This window comes from Cnephaeus nilssonii, assembly GCF_951640355.1.
Source record: "Cnephaeus nilssonii genome assembly, chromosome: 5".
Lineage (NCBI taxonomy): Eukaryota > Metazoa > Chordata > Mammalia > Chiroptera > Vespertilionidae > Cnephaeus > Cnephaeus nilssonii.
The window spans coordinates 76,532,244-76,551,526 of NC_137076.1; the positions used below are offsets into that span (position 1 = coordinate 76,532,244).

Sequence of the window (19,283 nt, forward strand, 5' to 3'; positions counted from 1 at the left end):
TCCAGTGATCCCACTTCTAGGAATATATCCTAAGAAACCTGAAGCACCAATCAGAAAGAATGTATGCTCCCCTATGTTCATATCAGCACAATTTACAATAGCTAAGATCTGGAAACAGCCTAAGTGCCCATCAGCAGATGAGTGGATAAAAAAGCTGTGGTACATTTACATCATGGAATACTATGCAGCTGTAAAAAAAAGAAGAATCTCTTGCCCTTTGAGACAGCATGGAGGAACCTGGCGAGTATTATGCTAAGCAAAATAAGCCAGTTAGAGAAAGATAGTATCACATGATCACACTCATATGTAGAATCTAATGAACAAAATTAACTGATGAACAAAATAGATGCAGAGATATAGAAGCCTGGAACTGACTGTGGAATCTCAGAGGGAAGGCAGGGGTGGGTGGGTGGGAAGAGATCAAAGAACATGTGTGCATATATGCAGAACCCGTGGACATAGACACTAGGGTGGTGGAGGCTTAGGGCATTGGGCGAGGGCAAGCTAGAAGGGGTCAATGGGAGAAAAAAGGAGACATATGTAATACGTTCAACAATAAAGATGAAAAAAAACCCACAAAACCATGATGCTGAAATTAAAATAATTCCTTTGGAGATTTGCTGATTGCAAAACTTTAGGTAAGTTCCTTGACATTGAGCTTTTCTCACTGATTTCGGGGCCTGCTCTGCTCCCAAGCTTGGGGTATTTTGCGCAATAGCAGTTATGGCTGTGGGCTTTGGAGTCTGAAAGGACTGGGATTTAAACCCAGTTCTCTCTCTCTCTCTTCCTGGTGACTTTGGATCAGTCATTTAACCTTCTCGGTTCCCTTGTTTTCAAAAAGGGGAGAAGGGTATCTTTCTCAGAGGTGCTAGGGCTCTAGGCTACCATTTACACGCTGTATGCGGGGCACCTGCACTGCAGGACGTAACCTTCACAGCCACCTCATGCTGTGTGAGTGTCGGGGTGGGGGGTATCATTATTCCTATTTCATGGGAAAGCTGCAGCCTCAGAGAGATGAAGTGGCCCAGCTAGTAAGTGGCCCAGCCGGGACCAGACCCGGATACTGACTCACCCGTCTGCTTTCTTAGCCGCCGAGTTGGCAGGGCCCAGCCAGCAGGGACTGGTGTGAGCATCCCTGGTCTGTGCTCTGCACACGGCAAGTGCTCAGCGCAGAGGAGGGACCAGCGAGAGCTGTGCACGATGTCTGCACACCTGGCCCTGAGGAGCATGGAGCCTCTTAGGCATGAAAGCTGGACTCCCATGACCTTGGCATGAGGGCGGCCAGGCAGATGGTGCCCTTGGGGATTGTCCAAGGTGAGGCTGGACAGGGGAGCCCCTCTGGGGCGCCTGAGCAGTCTCCTCCTCTTCCTCCTGGGTGGGCGGGCATCTCTGCAATTTGAGCCCAGATCTGGATCCCGGAGGCGGACGCAGGGTTGCTTGGATTTAAGGGGTAAGTTCAGAGCAGAAAGGAAGCTCTCTTAAAAATACAGGGCAGCATGCGTGTTGGGGCCACAGGAGGATGGTTGGGAATTCCTAGTAAAACTTTACAGCTTCCGCCTCTCCCCTCCTCTAAATCTTCCCATGAAAATCGTGTGGCCGGGGGGTCGTCTCGGCTGAGTGAGGACAGGAGCCACCCATTAGTTCAGCCAGGGGAGAACTCCCCGGCTTCATGCGTGCCCATTGCCTGGTGGACAGTGACCTGCTAACTGGGGGCCCTGCTCCAGGCCCGTCGTGATGGGAAGCGGCCACAGGTGCCCACGGCGCTGGGATGGCACCAGCGCTGCCCTCGGGCCTGCTGGGCCACATCTGGGCAGAGGAAGCTCAGCTGTTGTCCCTTTTATGCGTGTTGACTTAGTGGAGTGTAAACATGTTAAAAGTTCCCTTTCTCCTTTATAAGAGTCTATAAAAAGGCTCTTAAACTGGAGTCCTAGGGCTTCAGGGAGACAAACGTAGACTTGGGCCTGGGGGAGGGTGCAGTCGGTCCCTCCGCCTTCAGTACGGAGGTGTGAGCCCATTTAGGATGTGGCTTCAGCTTGGAGCCGGCACCTGGGTTGGCTGGCGCGACCACCGTGGACTCATGCCAGCAGGCAGAGGGTTCCGGATGCAGAGCTGCCCGAGGCCTGCAGGCTGCTTCGGTGAGTCCCCGGTGAAGGCTGGTGGCCTGCATGGCCCTCGGGGCTGTGAGATCAAGAGCGTTCGCCCTGCCCAGGAACATTGCTCGGGACCTGGGCGGGGGGGGGGGGGGGGGGGTGAGATCCAGGGGTCTCTGAACAAGCAGGTGCCAGCGAGAGGGCGTGTCCTGGGTCCCCAGTATGCGGACAAGTGAGCTCAGCAATCCTCCCTGGTGACCTGGGTTCTGGGGTGGCCTGTGGGGGAAAGGAAGACACTTCCAGGCCCTTGATGGAGAGGAGGGCACCTGAGGTTGTGCCTCGGGTGTTCTTGTTTGGCCTTTGAGCACAGAGCCCACGGTGTGCCTTGTCCGTGTAAAAGGCTCCTTTTAAGGAGTGAGTTGGTGAGCAGGCGCGGAGCCCTGTGGGCAAGCCCCTGGAGGCATGACTGGCATTGGGAAACTGCATTTGCTTTACAAGCCTCAGTTTCCCCATCTGTTGGGGGGCTGTGTCTGCCCTGCCTGCCAGTCTCTTAAGGTTGTCACCAGGGTTTAAGAGCACCAGATGGGGAAGGCCTGCTGACCACTCCAGCGCCCTTAGCCACATACAACAGAGGCTGCGTTGGAATGACTCACAGTACCGATAACCTCCTGGCCGGTCTCCTTGAACTTGGCCTGCGTGGAGATGCGCTGGCTACTCTCAAACACTGACCATAGCCCTGTTTTTATTATGGCAGGTCCATGGTTTCTAACCTCGATGGGAATCGGAGCAGTAGAAAGGAATGGCTCACATTTATTAAGCATCTGTCCCCCATGCTGTGCTCCCAACTCTATTTTGCAGACGAGGAGACACCTTCAAGAGGTGGGGTGACTTGCCTCACCCTTCATTTCCTACCAATCCCTCGGACCCCCCAAATAAAGGACCAGCTGGGTTCCATACTGATGGAATGCTGAAGGACAGAGGCTCAAGGTCACAGGCTGCAGAGCAGGGCTTTTCCAGCCCGGCCCCCCCCCCCCCTCTGTCTGGCCACGTCCATGTGCTTCCCCGATTATGAGACACCTGCCTCTGTCCTGTCATTTGTTTCTGACAACGAGTGGCCAGGGCAGGGGTTACAGCTGTGGGAATGAAGGCTCCAAGGGGTCAGGGGACATTGGTCATTCCTCGGGGAGCCAGGACGGAGCTCAGGGGCTGGCTGTCTCTAAGCCCACTTCTTCCTCCACCCATGTCCTCCCTGGGCTTCCTGGGGCCACTCTCTGAGAGGACAGGCCACTCCCGTAGGGCACACCCACGTGGAGGTTGGGCAGGGCCCAGAGTGGGGTGGTCCTGCCTCAGCAGGGCGGGGTGCATTGGGGGGCTGACAGCTGACCGCCTTAATAGGCACATTGTCCCCTCGCTGCCGCGAGTGCCGCCCGGCCACTTCCTCACACGCCGCGTGCTGGATGAGCTCATGTCTGAGGCCCGGGCGGCCAGGCCTGCTGTGGGGAGGCGGCCGGCCGCCGAGGCCCGGGCGGGCTGGGCCTGGCGGAGTCGTGAAGCGGAACGTTGTAATGAGCGACGCCGGCTGGATTTATGGGGCTGCGCACGTGGGCCTGGCCTTCCTGCGAGGGCCTCCACATGGGAACACAAACAAGTCCTGGCCCAAGAATGGCGCGACTGGGTCTTAACAAGAGCCCACTAATTACTGGAAGGCCCGGGCCAAGTCCCCGGCCTGTGTCTGTTTAGGCTTCTCTGGATTCCTCGGTCTCCGCCCGGGAAGCCCAGGCGGAAGCTCCGGCGTGCCTTCCCAGCTCTGCGGCCTGGCATCCGGGCCAGTCCTCTCGCCAGGTTCCCTCATCTGTCAGATGGGAGGACGCACCTTTGGCGGCTTTTGGGAAGCAGAACACCAGAACGCACGGGCTGACTTCAGTGACCCATCCCTGACTGTGAATCCTGGTTCTGCCAGGTTCTTGCTGTGTGGCCTGGGCAAGTGGCTTCACCTCTCTGATCCAAGCTCCCTCACAGAGAGAGCAGGCATACTAATGTTCACTTTGCGGGTCGTTAAGCGAGTTTGCTGAGAATGTGAGCAGACTCCTTAGTCTACCGAGTACTCACACCGCTGTCGCTGTCGGTGCTCGGTCACGGATCTGTCACGGTTTCTGTCATTTTCCACCCGAGCATGGAGGCGGCAGGCAGATGGCGTCTCAAAGGCCCTGTACCACTGTGACTCTGCTCCTGTGCTCTGGGGGTTGGACATATCCCATGAGGGGCAGGCATGGTGGAGATTCACAAGGGCCACCTGCTCGTCCTTGTACCACAGGCCTCTTCCTGCTGGTGTAGGAGCCTGACGGGACCCGGACCAGGCCTTGGACTGCACTGGCAGCAGAACCTGGTCCTCTGAGCCGGGCTGGGGCTGCAAGGGGAAGTTTTCTGACTCAAGCTTGTTGCACCACCCCCAAGGACACCTACCCTGTGGCCGGTGCCTTGCTGGTAAAATTGGTGCACCAAACTTAAGGGCTCGCCGGCTGCCCTAGCCCACAGGTCTCTCTTGCAAACATTTCCCACTGTTTTCCTTGTTTCTTGATACTGTGGATTTAGCTTCTAGCCATGTCCCATGTCCACGCCCTTTTCGAATCAGGAGCCAGGGAGAGCCAAAGCACCAGATGCCATGAGCTCCAGACTGTGGTTAGCAGTGCGGCAAGAGGGTGCCGAGCAGGGACCTTGTGCCAACAGCAGACTCACTCCGAAGCCTCCATGTGGCCACATGAAGCCAGTGATCAGCGGGTGTCACCCCTGGCTGACTTCTCCAGGGCTGATGTTAGGAATGACCACGTTCTCCCGAACTTCCCTGCCGCCTTCTCTGAGTCAGGCACTCTGCCTGGTGACTGGTCTCTGAGGACCTGGCAGGCTCGACTTGACTAGGGATTCATGCAGCCACTGGGAGCGCGCTCCTCTCCTGCCCAGGGCCCTCTGGATGAGGCGCTGAGGGTGCCACAGGGTGCAAGAGCTGTGGCTCCTGGCCTGGGGGAGGGCAGGGTCTCCTTTGCTTGCCCACAGCTATCTGCCCAGAGCCTAGGGCAAGGCCTAGCCCAGTCAGGGAATAGGTATGAATGAATGACATTCACTGTCGGATGGGTGGACAGTCATGTCAGCACACAGCAGTGTCCAGGAGGCACAGTACTATGGCAGTACTCTGCAGCGTGCACCAACAGAGGGCACACAGTCTGGACAGCAGGCTCAGCAAGGAAGCCTTCCTGGACCTGAGGAGATGAGCAAGATTGCAAGTACGTGGTGGCAGCATCATGTTCCAGGCTGGAGACCTGGTATATGGAAAGGCCTGAAAGCCAGGCAAGAGCGGCCCCAAACAGGGGGAGGAAAGATGGGCAGAGGGGACGATGAGGCTGGAGAAAATGACCAGCCTCCCTCGAATCCCAGGCCTAAGAAGACCTCAGAAGACAGCTCTGAACTTCCATGGACCCTGTTTTCTTACCGTTTTACAAATGGAGACACGCATGTCGTCTCAGGGCATTGTGAGGACTGAACTGGCAGCATGCATGCGTGTATCTTACACACTGTACAGGGCTGAGTGGGCTGTGGGGATGGTTTTGGGGTGCTGCCCCTGAGAAGCCCGGGGGCAACTGGGGACCTGTGAGGCACAAAGATTCAAGCAAGGGCTCCCTGGGAAGTAAGGTCCCGTGGGTGTCATCTTAAAGGAAGTCATTGATATCCTTCCAATTGTTTGGATTTGCCCATAATTAAGCCCGGGAGGGGCTGTCAGTGGCTGTTGACAAATGTATCATAAGCACCTTGGTTAAGTGGAAGTTCCTCCAAGCTGGCCCAGCCTGGCCCAAGGTGGCACTTCCCTTCAGAGGATGTGTCGCAAGGCCCAGTGCATTCTCCGCTGGGGTTCCGAGGCCGCCTCAGGTGGGAATCTGTAGCCAGAACTATGTGGGCCTAATGAGGAGCTGCCAGGGCTCAATTATGCGCCCAGCCTGGGCTCTGTGCCGTTTGACTGACAGCTCATTACCCCGCTGCCATTTGGGGGCAGTGGAATTTAATCTCCCAGATGGGGAGCAAATCAATTTGCCCATCTGCCGCAGCTGTGCCTACGTGAACTCTGCTCTAATTTATTCTCTTAAGCTTAGGAAGCCGCGTCATTTTTAGGTACAGAAATATCAGGTTTCCCAACCAGCCTGGCCAGGGCCTGCTCAGGTAGACTTATCGAGAAGGTCGAGTTATGATGGTCAGCAGGGAGGTGCCATTGGCCTGCTGGGTTCTTGCCCAAGAGGCTGGGCTCGTCTATGGGAAGGCTGTATGTGGGAGTAGGGGGAACTCTGCCAGCCAGGCACATATGGCCTGCCTACATGCATCCAGGGCTGCGTTATTCTGTGCTATGGTCATGGCTCTGGTTTCTGGGCTTTGGACACAAGAGGACTTGGAGGATGCTGTTCTGAGACTCAGTTTTCTGCCCTCCGTGAAGTGTGGTCATCACCCACAGCCAAGGCAGTGACCTTTAACCTGTGACACTGGGACAGTTTGCAGGGCAATCTGAGGCCTCTTTCTTAGTGAGCACGTTACCTGTGGCATGTGCTCTAGGGCATATCAGCAGTACTCCCATCCCCCACTGTGGGGTGAGACCCCTGCAGATTCCAGAAGGTGGTCTGGGCTCCCCCTCTAAGCATTCACAGGGTGAAACAGGCTAACGAGGGCATTTCCCAGGAGAAAGGTCAATTGTTTGGTAGGTGAGTTCAGGCTGACTCTGCTCAAGTTGGATGTTTCTTTGCATGCCCCTCAATTCTGCACTCAGACACTGTGGGCTTCAAGTCTCTTTAGGTGTACGTGAATGTGTGTATGTGTGTGTGTGTGCACATGAGTATGAGTGAGCACGAGTGCGTGTGAGAATATGGGTGTGCATGGGTTTGCATAGGTGTGGGAGGGTGTGTATGTGTGAATGGATATGTGTGTGCGTGCATGTGCATGGGTGTGTGTGCATGAGCGTGTGTGTGCGTGTGCATGGGCGTGTGTGTGGGGTGTGGGAGTCACTTTGTGGGGAGAAGAGGAGTGAGGAGGAAAGTGCCTTCTGTGGAGAGAGTGTTTCTGAGACTCTCCTCAGAGTTGACAAAGCAGCCCCGGCTGGGTTAGTTTTTAGGGGTCAGGGAAAGGCCAATCTATTTACACACCTTTGCTGAGGAGCATGGAGGGGTGGTGATGGGGGCTGGGATTAATGAGCAGTTTTATTGCCTCGCTTGTCAGGAGGGTCACGTGGTATTATTTTGATATGGGGCCTCGAAAGCAAACACCACAGGCCAGGCTGTACATAGAAGTAAAGGGGGCCCCACCCTGCCATTGAGCATTTCCCTTCCTTCTCAGTCCAGGGGGGGGGGGGGTGAGGGGTGGGACCCTCCTCCCACCGCCAGCGCCTGCAGGCCCATCACGCCAAGCGGCACCAAGGCCAGCTCCCAAGATAACGTTAGCGTGTGGCGCCTGGCAGTGAAAACCTAACATCGCAGTTGCTAATGAATAAATTGTCCAGGCCACCTCCCATCCACTGCTGCCTCTGAGGAGGGGGAGAGCGGGATAGCGCGGGGTGACTGTGCAGCCCGTGATGAACCGGGGAACAGAGGAGGGCCTGGGCCAGCACTGACTGGCTGGGTCGGGCTTCCACCCTCCTCTCACCCTCCTCCAAAGGCCGGTGCGAGCACAGAGCAGTCCTGGGACTGGGCGGGGGCGGATGAGAGAGGGAAATTACTGCCCATCTCTGGTTTCTTTTCTGTTTTTGCCTTCTTTTCCCTGTTGGGGCTAACTGTAGCTGTGACCCGACACCTGACCCTGAACAGGAGGGAAGAATTCTGCCAGATAAACAAATCCACGTATGGACAGCTCCACACACTTGCCAGTGACAGGGCTGGGGAGCAGAGGGCAGGGCAGTGGGTTCTCAGGGGAAGCTACCCGAGCTGGGGCTGAGATGCCTGAGGGCCATCTTGCCACTTATCTCCTGTCACCTTGGTCTCCTAGCCTACAATATTCCAACCTTTCCTACAAATTCCAGCTCTTGATCTGCTCCAAGAAACCCTCCCTGAGCACTCGAACTGGTGAGCACACTCCCTCCTCTGAGTGCATATTCAGCAGGCACTATCGGGGTCCCCACTCTGCTAGGCAGGGGCTGTATCTCACCTGCCTATGTAAGAGGCCCTGATCTGAGGCTGCATTCATAGGAAGACCCAATAAATCCTGTTGGCCACTAGGTCGCTTTAAATACACTTTCTGTTTGCCTGTCGTCCAGTAGGTTGTTTATGCTGCCAGGGCTGACCGCACAGGACACCTATCAGTGAATAGACAAGCGGCTCTGCCTAACTGGAGCAAAGTTTAGGGCTGCGTCCCAAAGGAGAATCCAGCCCCTGGGTGGGGGAGTGGGAGAGCTGTTTGTAGTCAGACAGCTGGGTTCAAATCTCAGCTCCACTACCGATAGCTGTGTGACCTTGAAGAATATGCTTTACCTCTCTGTTGAAGTTCAATCTATAAAATAGGGATCATGGCCGAAACCGGTTTGGCTCAGTGGATAGAGCGTCGGCCTGTGGACTCAAGGGTCCCAGGTTCGATTCCGGTCAAGGGCATGTACCTTGGTTGCGGGCACATCCCCAGTAGGGGGTGTGCAAGAGGCAGCTGATCGATGTTTCTCTCTCATCGATGTTTCTAACTCTCTATCCCTCTCTCTTCCTCTCTGTAAAAAAAATCAATATAATATATTTAAAAAAAAATAGGGATCATGTAACCGACCTCATATTGCTGCCAGGAGAAGCAGATGAGATGATGTGTGTAGAGGACCGGTGCGTGTGCCTGCATACACACACGGTTATGACTGTCAGTTTAATCTAGTTAGAGCCTTGGTGCAGTGTCAGAGCTCGGGTGACATTTAGAGTCTCCGGGAGGAGAGGTGCAGAGACTGTCTGTATTATTCAGGGCAGAGCCCTGCTGCCCAGGCAGGGTTGCTTTTCAGAAACAAGTGTGGGGTGCAGTGGGGGGACGCTGTCTGCCTTGTGCCACGGTGGGATCACGGGATGCCTCACCACGGGCTGGGGGACAGCACACTGGCAGTGGGACTCATTCACACAACTTACAGCGGAGGGAGGGTGGGGGCAACCTGCATGCAGGCTTCCCCCTCAAAGAATCACTTCGTTGCTGGTAAATGTATATTTTGGAGAGAGGGGCATGTGGCCTTTTAAGCGGTTCCTTGCAGCTACCCCAGTTTTCAAAGTAATGAGCTGTTTTCTTTTTCCCGTAAACATGAGGCTGACATCAGAGAACAATTTTTGATCCCAGTTTTAAAACGAACTGGGTGGTTTGGAGATGATGGGAATCCCAGGCAGCTGGTTGGCTCTCTTTCCCTCGGTTTCATTGAAAAGAGTATCTTCAAGGAGCCCACAGCTCAGGGGCACGATGCACTTTGGATTATTGAAAGTTTAGAAACATTTAGGTGATTATGGTAAATAATTCACGCACACCCTGACCAATGCAATTTATTCTTTTGTGCCAGCGCAGGGGAAAAGCAGAAACCAGCCGTCCCTTTTTTACTTCCCAGTCCTGTTAGCGCCATCTAGTGGAGATATGCACTAGGCACAGGATTTGCTTCTCTGGTGTCCCTTCTCCAAAGCTAGGGAAATGCCACTCGCCTAGAAGCCTTTTAAACCTCAGTGCCATCTGTGTTTCTGCCTCTGTTAGAAATACCACCAAGGGCAAATGACTCTCTGGTTGCTGATTAGTGTGCCCAGGGGCCCTGTGTCACGGTGGTCGGCGTCTCCGCGTTTGAACCTGGTGGTCACTGATTAGCAATGTAACTTCTGACACAGGCAAGTCACTTCAGTTCTCCCGGCTGCTGTGTTTCCAGCAGTGAAATGGCTCTAATAACAGAACCTGTCCTATGGGGTGACCACAAGGACAAAATGAAGTGATGCCCATAGGGCCGTTGTCGGCAAACTGCGGCTCGCGAGCCACATGCGGCTCTTTGGCCCCTTGACTGTGGCTCTTCCACAAAATACCTCGGCCTGGGCAAGTCTATTTTGAGGAAGTGGCGTTAGAAGAAGTTTGAGTTTAAAAAATTTGGCTCTCAAAAGAAATTTCAATCATTGTATTGTTGATATTTGGCTCTGTTGACTAATGAGTTTGCCGACCACGGCCATAGGGGACTCAACACAGTGCCTGGCACTCAGTAAAATACCAGATTTCTAATCAAGAAGTAAAAATATGTAATCTAAACCTAGTAAAGATCTTGGGGGAAAAAATCCAAAGTCTTAATAACACCTTACATTTAGGAGGAACTTGGGAAGATTATATTTCAGGTTTGAGTTAGAAGTAGTTGCCTTTTCATTGAAGAGGCTAGTTGTGTGATGGCTTAGGACTCCCGTTTCGACTTCCATAGTCACAGTTTGGAAAGCAGAAAGGACCCTTTACATTCACCCAGGATACGCAGTGTGCTGCATATCTCCTGGCTAAAGTGTGCTTTAGAAGCAGGCACTTTTCCTTCTAAACAGATAGAAGCAGTCTGCATTTTAGACAAATTTAGATGACGGCAAAAGTACATTTGAAGCAAACAGTGTCTGTGTTTTGCTGAGTTTAGGTAATAAGAGTTTAGCTACTCTGGTCCAGCTGGGATCTTTCTAAATAATCCACATCCCTAAACACCCACAGCTGGGGGGAGGCATGTAAACACTGGCAGCACATCTTGGGGACCTTGGTGGTGGCACACTGCCCTCAGAAAGCTCCTGGTACCAGGGACCCCATCCTGTAGGAACAATAGGCTCAGCATAGCCTTGGCAGAGGTCTCAAGGCTTCTGCAGCTCCATCTGGTAAGTGGCCAGGGGCATGGGGTCCAGCCATGAGCCCGAGAGACCAACAGGAGTGGATGGGTGGCAAGAGAGAGCTGAGCTCAGAGTCTGAACACCTGGGCTCTGGTACCAGCCTGCCACTTGCCACCTGCTTTCAGTATATCTGCTTTCCCATCTATGAAATGGGATAACACCCTTGCCCAAGTGTCACCAGGATGAAAGAAGAGACTTTCTATAAACTCCCTCTACCAGCCATTAGGGCCTGAAATGCCCCCACCTGCCTGTCCCATTGCAGCGGCCACTGTGATGTTTCCTGGGGGTGGGCTGCCGCGCCCAAGACCCCCGTCCTGTGACGAGAGAAGCTGACTTTGGACTCAAGGGCACAATAACTTCAAACACGCTAAGCAACAGTTTAACATTTTACTAAATCAATTCACACAAATTCCAAATTGCAAATATATTTAAGGGCAACAGATTCTGTTCTGCCTTTTAAATCTTTCATTTTCAAATCCATCATTAAGACAAAAAGTAAACAAAAATTAAGTCTGTGGTATATTCATGATTTTTCTTCTTAGGGGGAAAAGGAACATTATAGTAAAAAGAACGCCACTGGGTGTACAATAAAGCACCACGACACACGGTTACAAAGCGGGCTTCCTGGGTTCTGCCGCCCGTGGTGGACGCTGCTCTCCCGGCTGCTCTGCGGCAAGCAGGGTTTCATTAAAATAAAACAATAAAATCTCCTAGGTTACACGAAAGTCAGACACAGTCTGGAACACAGTGCTTAACAACAGTAATGCCAACTATCAGTGCTAACGTGAAAACATTTTAGAAAGTCGAAACAATTAAACTGGAAACCAAAACCTTATTTTCCCTAGATGAGCAAAATTGAAAACAAAAGGGGTCCCGCCTCCCAATAGGAGTGAAGGGTGTTTTTTTTCTTGTTTTCTTTTTTTTTCTTTCAAGTTGGAGGCAGGGGGCACAATATGGTTCGTAGTTTCTCAGCCTAGTTGGCGTCCAGCTTGGCCATTTCCTGCACGTAGATGCCTATACTCTCGCTGTCAAAAAGCACGAAATACACTGTTTTGATGGAAGAGGACATAGTTGACACGAAGTAATTGGAGATGGCCTTCAGAATCAGTTGAGCTGCTGTCTGCTTCGGGAAACCGTTCCTGCAAGACAGAGGACAGGGCTCAGCAACTAGGGAGGCCAAGGGGCACTGGCACCGCCCTGCCCCCCAGGGGGCTCTCAAGGCCATGTGTGCCACTGTTTCCACAAGCGGTGTTGGGTCCTGTGGCCGCTCACAGACAGGCATGAGGAAGCCCAGTGCCCACCAGACAAGGGAAGGACGAGTGGGCAGAGGACTGACCCGCAGGAGATTGTCCTCTGTGTGCAGAAGAAGAAGGCAGCCAGAAGTCTGAGAGACAATGAGCAAGCAGACAGATCTGTGGCACGTGGTGTGCATTAAAGTTCCCCTGGGCAGCGTGAGCTCCCATGTTTGTTTTTCCAGCATCACTGTGGCCAGCAAGGGGCCTGGGACCGAGTCCAGGCTCTCAGAGGCTCCCTGTGGATCTCAGTCCCAGAGGACGGCTGGAGGCTGGTGCTTCTCCAAGAAGCTCTCATCTCCATCCACACAAGATGGAGGTCACACCCTTCACACTGGTCCTTAGGTTCATGGGTGCTGGGCCAGGAACCCACTCCAAGCACACAGCAGCCTGTAGCACCCCAAGGGCCAGGGCATTAGGGAGCTGTGGGTGCAGAGAAACAATGCTGGGCCAAGTGGGCTCTTCATCTCAAGGGACAGCATCCAAGTCTCTAAGCCAGATTGGTGTGAATTCACATGCATTTCCATTTAAAGTAAATGTCACATGGCAATTTGGGGGATAGGGCCTCAGAACTTAAGCAAGAATCTGAAATCAGGACTCCTCGCTTCATGCGAGTCCAAGGCTATTCATGGTCAACGCTGCACATGCAGGCCCCGGTGACCCAAGGGACAGTAACATAGCAACTTGCCTAGTCTAGTGGAAATACTGTGGGCTTCGGAGCCATTGGTCTTACCTAGATTCAAATCCCTTACCCCGGTTTACGCTTAAGGATACCGAGAGGTAGTTTTCATGAGGATTTCTTTGTTCATCAGCAGATCTACAGTTCTCAATCTGCTCTGAGCCTGTGGATCCACTGGTACCCAAAGTGCCAGGCCAGCCTGCCAGTTTCAGCTGGACTCTCCATCAGACTGGGTACCTGCCGCCAGGTGAGAGATGCCTTAGAGCACTCCAGCACCACTCAATGGTAGCTGGGGTTCTGGCCACCTTAGTTGTTCCCTTGGAGAGTTGGCGCTCATTCTATTGTCAGTGCTCAGAGCACTTCTGATGCACAGGAGAAAACCATTCCTGTGACTTGCTTTTAATCAAACAGGGCTTTACCCAGCTTGGCGATGAACCCCTGTAACTTCTGGATGTGTTAGAAGTGAAGCCTATTCTTATAAGACAGGGGTGTCACCCAGGGCATGTTTCCAGCCTGTACAAGGAAGCCCACTGGCGACAGTGGGGTGCCACCCAGAGTCAGAGCCTCAGTCACAGGCACTCCTGCAGGCAGCCAGTACATACACGACTGGGTGAGGACAGTGGGTCAGAGGCTGCATCAACAGATTCAGAGTTGTTCCAGCCTGGACGGTGTCAGATAGGCACAGCGCCCTCCTGAGGAGATCCCAGGGACTCTGTCTACTACCAGAGTCGGGGTGACCAATGGGGGGGGGCGGATTGAAGCGGGGACAGTGCAGGGAGAAGAGCTTTGCAGGGAGTGAGAAGAGATGGGAACCCCACGTGGCAGGTCGTTCCCCTCGCACCCTTCCCCACTCTGGGACTGGCAAGCTCAGTCCAGGAAGAAGCTGTTCTCAGCACATCTGGCACAGCCAGCAGGTGCCCTGACTACTCTCACAGGAGTTGAGCACAGACAGGACAGGTTATCTGGAAAGTGCAGGAGGAAGTCAACCCGACCTTCTGTTTCAGGGGGCATCTCTCTGGTGAGCATATTCTCAGGGGCATGTGTGCAAATGAGTGTCGTGAGGAGCCCAACTCGCCCTGTGTTAGGGCAGCTCCGCTCCTGAGAGGGACCCGCCAGCTCTGGGGAGCGGTGTGTAGGCACAGGTCACGGCATCACTGGAATAAGGGCCCATTTTAAGTGTCTCAGAAATAGCAAATGTTTATTTTCCTGCTGTTAATACAGCTGCTGCCTGAAGGACTGGTCAGATGACAGTGATCCTATTAGCTTCATCCTGGTGGGAAAAGCCTGAGGAGGAGGCAGCCTAGGGGCTGGCCTGCCACTGGGAGCAACTGTGCTCGCCCCCAGGAGCTCCAGGGCTTTGGACCAGGCAGAGCCCTGTCTATGGATGTGACCTGGATGGGTGGGGCTGAGCAGAGCTGGGACCCCAAGATCATTCTCCACAAGCTCCAAGCTCCCCTAGTGAGGGTGCCCTCCTGCCTGTCTCTGCCTCACACCTGCTGGGCTGAGGTGAGGGCCTGTGGGACTTCCTTGAGGATCGCTGTTGTGTGGCCTGACGGTCCAGGGTGTTTGCTAAAAGGGTCTTCCTGGGGCACCAGACCCTGCCTGTTGTTCCCACAGCTTTCCATTCCTCTACCTGGGACCCTTGAAAAGGGCTGTGATCTCAGCAAGGGGATATTTTCAACGTGAGTCAGGGCTGAGGAGGGCCTGTGGAAACGCAGGCTGCTGGGCTCCACGCAGGGAGCTGACTCAGCAGGTGTGGGGACCCCCCCTTTGGAGCAACTGTTCTTTGTGGAGCCAGCAGGACTTTCTCATCTGAGCTTCAGGGTGGGCACAAAGGTGAAGAACCTGCAAGTGAGGACACAGGTAGGGATCAAAGTGTTTAAAGGTACAGTGTCCACACCTGCATGCCCTCCTATTGATGGAGTGCGGGCTGGTCTGGCCTTGTCCTTCAGAGTGGCTGTTGAGTGAATGTGAATCTGATTTGTTTCCAGGAAAACGTCTTGCTGCTGAACCCGTCCCTCTGCGCTGGACAGCCACAACCACGGGAGGTGGCCACACTGGACCACTCAGCTGCCAGGAATGGAGGTAACGGCTTTCCTAATGTTTTCTGGTGGGATCCCAGTGTTTCCTAGTAGCCACAGTTAGAGAATACGTAATGAAATGGAACATACAAGTAGATGTTCTCACAGGAATGCTTTCCACAGCCCTGCGCCCTTGAGAGGGACCGCCGTGGCACACGCAGTGACCTGGAGCCACACAGGATTTGACTTTGGGCCCTGTCTCTGTGCCCTGTTTCCCCATCTGGTGCAATGGGGTTGGTAATCAAAGTACCTGTTACCTGAGGAGGCTGTGAACGAGCAAGATGCTGCACCGAGTCCTCCTCCCATGGTGTATCTGTAAAGCGGGTGGTCCCGAAGGTCTTTCTAAAGGCTCACCCAGTGGAAAATCCCCTCCCCACTCCAGACCCCATGATAGTGACGGTGACAGCTGCTGTCGTGGTAATTACCCTGTGCTAATAATGTGGCATCAGGCCCCAGTCCTCTTGGAGGGCTGTCGGTCATGGCTGTTGGCATGCCGAAGCTTGGAAGGGGCACAGGTAGGGGTTCCTTGGTGTGGCGCTGCCCAGGTTCCAGAGAGCTGCTTGCCTAAGGTGTCTCCCTCGACTTTCGAGGGGTTCCCCCCTATGGTTGCATAGGCACAGCCCCTCGGCACACCATCGCTGCTTGGCCATGCCGTTCGCCTTCTTCCCTCATCTCAGGCCTACTGCCTCTGTTACTGTCACTCCGTCCTATGCTGCACCGTGCCTGCCTTCTGGATGAGACCAGATGCACCTCCTCAGACACACAAGTCAGGCTTGAATCTGACTTGGATGGGCATTAACCTCTCTAGGCAATGGTTTCCTCACTGGAAAACAAGTACCTCAAGGATTCACATGGTGATGACCAGGATGGTGGTGATGTGGACGCTGCTGCCCTGAGAAAGTGAAGGCGCCCCTCCTATTCCTACTGGGCCTGACCCGGTGGTTGTGCTTATGGCATGTGTCTTAAGTTTTTCCGTGGCTAAGTGCTCACACCCTGCAGAGTTTATCTTAAACTCTGGGCTTTTTTTTTTTTTTTCCCCTTGGTCTTGCCTTGAGCAGACCAAGGACAGATATCTGAGCTTCCTCCGAAGACACTCGAGTTATGTCTCGGACAGCCTTTCCTAAATGTCTTGGGCCTCAGTTTCCCTAGACTGATGCAAAGGGACCCTGTGGACTATCTTTCTGGTGCCCTCTTGGATCAGCCTGCTCACGATGGCTGGGGACCGGATGGCAGAAATGTGCGTTTGTAGGGCCACTTCACAGAAGATCCCGCTCCTTGCATGGGGCATCGCCAAGCATCCCTGTTCCTGGTGAGCTGTCCTCCAGTGCTGGGCAGGGCAGGCCCAGAGCTGTGCTAAGGAGGCCAATCAGGCACCTAGGGGGAGAGGCTGTGCCCTGGGGGTGGGGAAGTCCAGGTGGGCTTTCTGGAGGAGATACACTGGGAGCTTGCCCTGTGTAGCAGTGACGTGGATTTCAGATTGAGTCTGGTTTTCTTGCTGGGCCAGCCCACCTGTCCAGTTGGCTTTGCTGCTTGGGAGATGGGTAGGGCTGGATATCTTGGAAGCTTGGGTGATGTGAATACGCTTCTGCTAGGATTAGGTCTCCCTCACACTGTGATCCTGGGCCCCTCCATTTTTTCATGTTCTGTCTGGCTTTGAGTAACTGCCTATCTGAAGTTGCCCAGTGAGAGGCCACTCCATCCAGCGATAAAGACCAGGTGCTACAAATTGGAGAAGCCAAAATTCAGGAGGGGATGATGATGGGCCGCTGTCCCCCAAGGCTAGAGAGGGGCCCGGGCTCACATGTGGTGGGTTGATAAGTAATTCTCCCTAATTCAGTTGGTTTGTGTCCTTTATATTGCTCGTCTAAGGTTCATGTGTAGGGGGCAGGGAGGCTGAAGGGTGTGCTTGAGCAGGTCAGTGACGTCCAAGTGGTGGTTCCAAAGTTCCTAAGACCCACTCACATAGAGTGTACAAGCAGTGGGGCGAGCCTAGTGGCATGCGAGGAGGCAGGGGTTCCATGTGCCTAATACCACGAGCACTGAAACCAAGGGCCTTCACTCAAATTCTGGCCCTCCCAGGTGCAAGCCGTGTGACCGCAGGTGAGGGACTTAACCCCGCTAAGCTTCCATTTCTTTCCCCTTGAATGGAATGAATACCAGCGTGCACCTCTGCGGTTGCTGTGAGAGAATGCAGAGAAGGTTTAGCACAATGCTGGGGCTCAACGAGTACCATACATGGTAGCTTGAAAAAGACGAACTGGCTTTCCGTTTAAGCTCATAAACCTAAGGAGAGTTTAATCAAAGCCCCAAACTAGCTATTCCCTATGGGCTGCCCCTCCGGAAAGGGGTCACTCCCTAATGTCAACCAGAACTGAGGGAGTGGAGGTGTCCATAAATATTGTGACCGAGTGCCCAAGGGCAGGATGTCCAGATGCCAGAGGTGGCTTGCTGAGACTGACTTACACCCCCAGCTCTCATTTATACCCAGTGGCTTGGAGATCGGTCTGGGGGCCAACAGGCTGGAGGAAGGGAGTGTAGGGTCATGGTCATCCTCCATCTGCCCAGGACGCTGGGCCTTGGCTGAGAGAAAGTGAGCCCACTTTACCAACATATTTGCATTTCTATAGCTTTAGTTCCAACATGACTTTTATGCCAGGGACACTGGATGCCACAAACAAGCTGTTTTATTTCCCCTCCTAAAACCCACTGTGATTTACTGGCCAGCTCTGGTGTAATCCCATTCTTTACTCATGAAAGAGAGGGTGGCTGTTTACACGGTGCTGTGGGGCAAGGTCTGCCTGGCAGATGTGGGCGGCTGTGCACATGTGCTTACCTTAGGAATTCCACCCTCTTAAAAGCTTTCAATTGATTATTTCTTAAAACTTTTTACTCCATGAAAAATGTAAATGAGTTTGTAATAACAGATGCTCTTTTATGAGAATTACTTTTATGCTTCAATTAGAAATTCCCCAACAGCCATATGAAAGAGCATGAAATTATTACCTCCAATAATGGCTCCTATTGCTTCTCTCTTCGGAAGCACCTTTCATCAGAGTAGATCAAAGTGCCTCCAAAGCACTAATTAACTGAACCTCAGAACTGCCTATAAGGAAGGGCAGCCCCCAGACAGAGAGGGTGATTCATTTATCAAAGGTCACACAGCAGTGAAGTGTCAAAGAACAGACCTTCTGTGGAGAAGCTGGCTATTTATACTCTGATACAAAAGAATTTTATAAAAAACTAGAGGCCCGGTGCACGAAATTCATGCACAGGGGGTATGTGTCCCTCAGCCCAGCCTGCACCCTCTCCAATCCCAGGCCTGCACCCCTTGAGGGATGTCCGACTGCCCGTTTAGGCCCGAACCCGGTAGGAACAGGCCTAAAAGGGCAGTCGGACATCCCTCTCACAATCCAGGACTGCTGGCTCCCAACTGCTCGCCTTCCTGATTGCCCCTAACTGCTTCTGCCTGCCAGCAGCCTGATCACCCCCTAACCACTCCCCTGCCAGCCTGATTGATGCCTAACTGCTCCCCTGCCAGCCTGTTTGCCCCTAACTGCCCTCCCCTGCAGGCCTGGGTCCCCCACAACTGCTCTTCCCTGCAGGCCCGGTCGCCCCCAACTTCCCTCCTCTGCCGGCCTGGTCACCTCTAACTGCCCTCCCCTGCAGGCCTGGTCCCTCCCAACTGCCCTCCCCGGCTGACCTTATCGCCCATAACTGCCCTCCCTTGCAGACCTGGTCCCTCCCAACTGCCCTCCCCTGCTGGCCATCTTGTGGCAGCCATCTTGTGTCCACATGGGGCCAGCCATCTTGTGTGTTGGAGGGATGGTCAATTTGCATATTATTCTTTTATTAGATAGGATTAGATAGGCTAGAGGCCTGGTGCACGGGTGGGGCCGGCTGGTTTGCCCTGAAGGATGTCCCGGATCAGGGTGGGGGTTCCCTTGGGGCGTGGGGCGGCCTGGGTGAGGGGCCTGTGGTGGTTTGTAGGCTGGCCACGCCCCCTGGCGACCCAAATGGAGGCCCTGGTATCTGGGATTTATTTATCCTACATAATAAAAAGGCAATATGCAAATTGCATCACTCCGCTACGCCCACGATTGGGCCGGCTGGAGGCGCGGGGGGGCGGGACTCAGGGTGGCCGATTGGCTGGCAGTAGGAGCGGGGGGCGGGGACTCGCGAGTCCCTGACTCCCGTTCCTCCCACCGGCCGTTAGGCCAACGCTGCGGAAGGACCCATGGGGCCGGCGGAAGACGCTGGTGGTGGCCGATAGCATGGCTGCTGGCAGCAGTTTT

General features: G+C 53.9%; 1 protein-coding gene across 4 annotated transcripts in view; it reads right to left on the bottom strand.

Moving 5' to 3' along the window:
• Positions 1-11,312: 11,312 nt before the first annotated feature.
• Positions 11,313-19,283, bottom strand: part of MACROH2A1 (macroH2A.1 histone) — a 75,243-nt gene continuing 67,272 nt past the window's right edge. For all 4 annotated transcript variants that reach the window (XM_079770477.1, XM_079770475.1, XM_079770476.1 and 1 more), the window contains exon 9: positions 11,313-12,078. In XM_079770477.1, the coding sequence (XP_079626603.1) occupies positions 11,913-12,078 (166 nt within the window). In that variant the 3' untranslated portion in view covers positions 11,313-11,912. The remainder of the gene's footprint in view (positions 12,079-19,283) is intronic.